The 6,000-nt window shown below is 53.7% G+C and overlaps 1 protein-coding gene across 2 annotated transcripts; it reads left to right on the top strand.

The window, feature by feature from the left end:
- On the top strand, positions 1 to 4,821 carry IGBP1 (immunoglobulin binding protein 1). 2 transcript variants are annotated; one of them, XM_059483242.1, is made up of 6 exons: positions 1 to 225; positions 740 to 1,039; positions 2,118 to 2,313; positions 3,168 to 3,253; positions 3,875 to 3,978; positions 4,295 to 4,821. In XM_059483242.1, exons 1-6 carry the CDS (start codon positions 35 to 37, stop codon positions 4,450 to 4,452), a joined length of 1,035 nt encoding a protein of 344 aa, XP_059339225.1. In that variant the 5' UTR covers positions 1 to 34; the 3' UTR covers positions 4,453 to 4,821. The 2 variants fall into 2 exon arrangements, with proteins under 2 accessions (XP_059339225.1, XP_059339224.1); XM_059483241.1 differs by having other exon boundaries at positions 3 to 225; positions 4,298 to 4,821.
- The last annotated feature ends 1,179 nt before the right edge of the window (positions 4,822 to 6,000 follow it).

Raw genomic sequence — 6,000 nt, 5'->3', positions numbered from 1 at the left:
GCGCCGGAAGTGGCGGCGGCACCGTTCCCGGCCCATGATGGCGGAGGCGGGCGCGGACGGCCCCCGGCTGGCGGAGCTGCTGGCGTTGGGGCGGCGGCTCTGGGAAGAGCTGGAGGCCAGCACCGAGCCCTCCTCGGGAGCCCCGGCCGTGCAGGACAAGGTGCGGCAGGGGCTGGACGCGCTGAAGCGGGCGGCGGCCATGGTGACGCAGCTGGAGCTGTTCAGGTGAGCTCCGGGGACGCCTCTGAGGGGACGGGGAGGGCCCCCGGGCAGGGCAGAGGTGGGGCGGGACAGGATCCCAGAATCACCGAGGCTGGACAAGATCTCCGAGACCATCGAGTCCAACCTGTGACGATCCCCACCTTGTCACCCAGCTCAGAGCACTGGGTGCCGCGTCTGGGCGTTGCTTGGACACCTCCAGGGATGGGGCCTCCAAACCTCCCTGGGCAGCCCCTGCCAAGGCCTGGCCGCCCTTTCCATGGAGAAATTCCTGCTGTTCTCCAACCTGAGCCTCTCCTGACACAGCTTGAGGCCTTTCCCTCTCCTCCTGTCCCTGTCCCCTGGGAGCAGAGCCTCCCCTGGCTGTCCCCTCCTGTCAGGAGCTGTGCAGAGCCACAAGGTCCCTCCTGAGCCTCCTTTTCTCCAGGCTGAGCCCCCCCAGCTCCCTCAGCCGCCCCTCCCAGGATGACTCCATCCCCTTTCCCACCTCCATTCCTGTTCCCTGCTCTCTCCCTGGCAGTGAGAATGAGGAGCTGGAGGAGGTCGCCTCAGCCGACCTGAAGTTCATGCTGCTGCCGGCGCTGCTGGGAGCCCTGACGCTGAAGCAGGTGGACCTGAGCAAGAGAAGGGAGCACCTGGAGAGTGCCCGGGAGCATTTCCTGCACTTCCTGAAGCTCTGCAGGAATTACGGGCTGTGCTCTTTCCAGCTGCCCTCCAGCACATCCAGCGAGGATGAATCCAGGAGCTCCCCGGCCCCCCAGGACCCCGGCCAGTCCACCCTGTTGGCCATGGCCAAGAGCAGATCAGCCAAAATTGAAAGGTGGGCTCTGTGCTTTGGGAATCACTCTGGGAGGAGCAGGAGCCTGAGACAGCTCAGGGTTGGACAGGGAAGAGCTTCCCTGGGTATTGGAATAATTTGATCATAAAATGCTTATTTTAAAAGATGCAGCTCGCTGTTTAATGGAGAGGGGCATTTGTGACTTCAGTTTCTGGTCTCCGAGGAAAAACTGCTCAAAAACTTAAAATTAGCTCTTTAATCTTTCATAATTAATCTTACAATTAGTTCTTTAATCACTGCTGGCAGCACAAAGACTTCCAAACTGGAACATTCCTACCAGTGGGTTCATTAGAAAAAAGGTGGTTGGTGCCTTTGGTGCTTTTGTTGGGATTTTGGCCTCTGAGTTGCTCATTGTGGCAGCACTGGAAGGTCCAAACTGGGCTGGACTTGAATTGTAGAAAAGCATAGAAAAATATGATTTATATTCTAAAGGGGAATAGAATTACTCTTTTATGCTCTTTGTCCTCTCAGCTCCCAAGGTTTCTTGGCTGTTATTGTTCATTCTTCAGGTGACAATAATTGAGGGAAGGAAGACACAAGGATTTAGTAGTTCCCCCTTTAATAACTAATTCCTGAAAAAGTAAAAATGAATTTACCCTGGAAGTTTATTATATAGGAGTAATTCCCTTTAATAACTAATTTCTGAATAGGTCAAAAAGTCCAAAATGCCAAAATCATATTTTAAAAAACACCGTGGAAAAGCATTTTATTCTGTTTGTGTGACATGCAATCCCCCCAAACCAGCCATTCCATTGATTTCCTCAGTCCTGCTTTCTCAGGAGTTTGATGTTCCCAGTCTTGCTTAATGTTACCAGGAAAGCTTCAATTCCCAAGGATTCCTCAATGTTTAGGAGAAGAATAAAACCACTGAGATCCCTCTGAATTAAATATCACTTTACAGCTGCTTTTAACAGACAGGAGAGGCTGAAATTCCAACAGGAACCAGCTCAACTTCCATGAAATGTGGTTGATCCTCTTAGAAAGGGTGGTAAAGACCCCAGGGCTGGGCTGTGCTGGAGAAGAATGATTCCATGGTGTGATTTTGCTGTGTTTGAGGCAGATACAAGCAGAAGAAGGAGCTGGAGAACAAATTGGCCTCCATGAGCAGCTCCGTGGAGAGCGGGACAGCGGACGAGGATCAGATCCGGGAATTTTACATCCTCCAGATCCAGAAATGGATCGGCACCAGCCTGGAGGAGATGGAGAGCATCGAGCAGGAGCTGGTGATCCTGAAGAGCAGGGATGCAGCCAGGCAGGTGAGGGAGCTTTCCTGAGATCCAGGGCATGAGGGGATGAATCCCAGAGGAATTCAGTGGCTGAGTTTTGTTCAGTGGCTTCCCAGCTGGAATTGAGGTCGATCACAGCATGAGCTGATGGGGTTTCCTTCATTCTCAATTCTGAGTTTTGGGTTGGGCTCTGCTGCCACACTTCCCCCACAATCCAGCCTGTGGAATGCTGCACCTTGGAATGTCAGAGCTGAAATAGGCTGTACAAAGGTTTTTCTGCAGATCCTTAATTCTGAAGAACAGTTGGGTTTGGATATTAAAATAAGACCCTTGTGGTTTCTGTCAAGCCTCCATTCCTGGTCTGCAGCCTGTCCAGGTGTTATCAGCCCATTTGGAATGACAGAACATTCCCACAGACCTGCAATGCCTGTGCAGAACGTTGTGTCCAGGGTTTCTGTGACCTGGGCTGTCTGCTGGGAGCAGCAGCTCCTGATGTGCTGGCACAGCCTCCTGGCAGGGCTGGTTTGGGGGGTCTTTTTTGGCACTGCAGGACTCAGCTCCTCCAAGGTGTCCATGGAATGATGGGCTCAGAATGTTCCACTGCAACAATAAACAGCATTTCCTGCTCTCCTCTGAGCTCAGCCCTGGGAAAGTTCTGCTTTGACCCCAGCAGGTGGCACAGAGGCACAGGAAGTGATTCCTGTGCAGGCACAGTTGGAATTCCTGATTTAAACCAAATTCAGGCCTGGATTCTCCATCCTGGGGCGTTGCTTTGACAGCTGAGGTGTTTCTCCTCTGCAAGACCTTTAATAACTTCAGGATGGGAAGCAGAGGGGGAGTTTTGATCCCCTCCATTCCCTGGTGACTGTTGTTTGCACCCCCAGTCTCCAGCAGGTTCCCGTGGCTCTCCCCGGCCAGCCAGGACTCCGGTGAAACCCTTCATCCTCACCCGGGATGCTGCTCAGGCCAGGTATGGATTGGGGTGATCCAGACACACTTTGGGGCACTGCTCTCATGTCAAACCTAAAATATTCCATCAAGTGTAGAAATCCAGGTGGTGCCTTCATGTTTGTGGCACCCTGAAATCTGTGCAGGAATTTCAGCACCTAAAGCATGAAATGGGAGAGAAACCAGATTTCCTGTCGTGCTTGGGACATGATTCATGCTGAGCTTTCCATGTATCTGCTTCACTTCCCAGGGGTGTCCTGGGATCTCCTTCCCCTATCCCAGGTTGTTCCAAACCCTGTCCAACCTGGTTTTGGACACTTCCAGGGATCCAGGGGCAGCCACAGCTTCTCTGGGCACCCTGTGCCAGGGCCTCCCCACCCTCACAGGCAGGAATTCCTTCCCAATATCCCATCCATCCCTGCCCTCTGGCAGTGGGAAGCCATTCCCTGTATCCTGTCACTCCAGTCCCTCTCCATCTTTCCCTCAGGTACAGGAAAGCCACAATTGGGTCACCCCTCAAGCCTGCCTTGTGACATCCTTAGCACAGATTAGATCATGGAATAGCCCTGTGCCTCTTGCCTGTGTTCCTGCTCATTCCAGGGGATTTCACTGCCTGGTTTTGGCTGTTTTTGTCCCACTGCAGGGTGTTTGGAGCTGGCTATCCTGGGCTGCCCACCATGACTGTGGATGACTGGTACGAGCAACGCCGTAAGCAGGGAATCGTGTCCACCCCACAGAGGGTTCCAGGTATGGAACAGGGATGGGAACAGGGGGTTTGGGAAACCTCTTGAGGGGATGGGTGAACAAGGGTATGGAACACCCCTGACTATGGAAGAATTCAAGCTTTATTAGGAAAACAATTGGGTTAGACTGTGCTTGGCCTGTCCAAGGCCAGGTTGGATGGGGCTTGGATAGTGGAAGGTGTTCCTGGTGGCACTGGATGGGCTCTGAGTTCCCTTCCAACCCAGCCCATTCCAAGGTTCTCACTCCTGCTGTCTTGACAAGCCCGGCTCCCAGCAGGCCTTTGGAGAACCTGGATCTCCTCTTTGTCCCTCCCCTCCAGCAGGTACAAGCGATGAGGAGATGCAGAAGCAGCAGAAAGAGACGGAGGAGGAGGAGGAGGAGGAGGATGATGAGGAAGCTCTTCGGAAAGCTCGGGACTGGGACGACTGGAAGGACACACACCCCCGGGGCTATGGCAACAGGCACAACATGGGCTGATGCTCTGGCTGCCAGCAGGGCCTGGAGATCCTGGGAGAACAACCTGGAGAGGGAGAAGGGAATACAGTGTACATAGGTGGAGCATCTGGGAATTCCCTGGATGGACAGGGCACAGGATGGCAGGAGGACACGTGGCCCCTTGCTGTGGTGTGCATTCCATGTCAGACTGGGGGCACTGGTGGTGTTGGGGGGTGCCCTGGAGCTCTGAGGGGCAGCTCCATGAGGGTCAGGCTCCCTCTGCCCTCCCAGGCGGAGGCAGCCTCCAAGGGGAGCTCCATGGATTTGGAAACTGCTCTTTGTATTGTGGGTGGATATATTTATCTTTTTTTCCTCTCTATTTTAAGCAAAATAAACTCTCTTTGTGCTGTCTGGTTCTTGCCATGAAATTCTCTTGCTCTTCATCCTGAGCTTTTCCAGGGCATGAACCCTGGATGCCCTCGTGGAGCTCACAAGGGACAGAACTGGGACAAATGATGCCATATTCCAAGACAAAGTAGTCAGTGTGCTTTGAAACCCACTATTACAGTCCTTAAAAAGGGGAAAACTGAATCCCTCTGGCACCATTCCTGAATGAGGGAGGACTGAGCTGGCACAGAGCAGGTGTGTGCAGGAAGGTGAGGAATCACAGCTGGAAGTTCTGGAAATGCCCAGTGTAGGTTGGTAGCTGTGGATGGACTTGTTCCAAACCTGGTAAAATACTGGGATGGAAAAGCAAAGCATGGCTGGCACTTTGTGTCACCTGGAGCAGTGTCACCTCCACGGTGCTTCCTTACCCTGGGACAGTGGGATTCTGTAGAAATCTGGTGGTTTTCCTTCCTGTTAGCAGGATTTGGGCACAGCTGGAGTTGGGATGTTTTCCATGCAGCAATCCCTGTCCTCAGCACTGACCCACACCCAGGAAAGCCTGCAGGGACTGTGGTCCTTTCTCCCAGGTACTGAGTCCCAACAATTCACAGGAGGGTTTGTGGGTTCCAGATCTCCCAGGAAACATTTTTTACTTTTCCACCATGATCCTGTGGGTGTGTTTATCCCTCTCCTACGCTGATGTTAGCCAGCACTTCCTAGGAGCACCTCTGGACAGCTTCAGGGATTTATTCCCTGTGGGTTCTCACTGTTCCTTGGGCTGTTGGCCTGAAGCCCCCCCTCAGTGCTGACTCCCTGCTGCTCCTATTTCCCTTTCTTGTCATTTTGCCCCCCAAACCTCTCTGGACAGCGCTCCAGGCGCCCTGGGCAGGAGGCAGAGTGCTCATCCCGGGGCTGGGAGCAGCAGCAATGGTCTGGTGGCTGTGGAGGTCCGGCGTGATATTTTTGGGTGGCTCTGGGGCTGTCACATGGCAGTGTTTGTGACATTCCCCCAGCGTGGACGGTACCATTCCCAGGGGGATGCAGCATTCCCAGAGGAATTCAGCCCCCGCCAGCACCAACAGCCGGGACTTTCCAAGGAACAGCAACTTCCCAGCACAGCCCCAGTGCCTCACCCTCTGTGTGACCCTTCCAGGCACCAGCAGTTGCTCTCCATGCTCCTAATCCCGGCTGGAGCAGGTCCCC

This window comes from Ammospiza nelsoni, chromosome 15 (assembly GCF_027579445.1).
Source record: "Ammospiza nelsoni isolate bAmmNel1 chromosome 15, bAmmNel1.pri, whole genome shotgun sequence".
Taxonomy (NCBI): domain Eukaryota; kingdom Metazoa; phylum Chordata; class Aves; order Passeriformes; family Passerellidae; genus Ammospiza; species Ammospiza nelsoni.
The sequence above is the reverse complement of the archived record's forward strand: the minus strand, read 5'-3'. Positions and strand labels throughout refer to the sequence as shown.

Bases quoted from the DNA above. Each gene is read 5' to 3' on its own strand.
- IGBP1 (XM_059483242.1), top strand. From the start codon at position 35: ATGATGGCGGAGGCGGGCGCGGACGGCCCCCGGCTGGCGGAGCTGCTG. The intron at 3,254-3,874 runs GTATGGATTGGG...GTCCCACTGCAG, and splicing joins CGGGATGCTGCTCAGGCCAG to GGTGTTTGGAGCTGGCTATC. The intron at 3,979-4,294 runs GTATGGAACAGG...CCTCCCCTCCAG, and splicing joins CACCCCACAGAGGGTTCCAG to CAGGTACAAGCGATGAGGAG.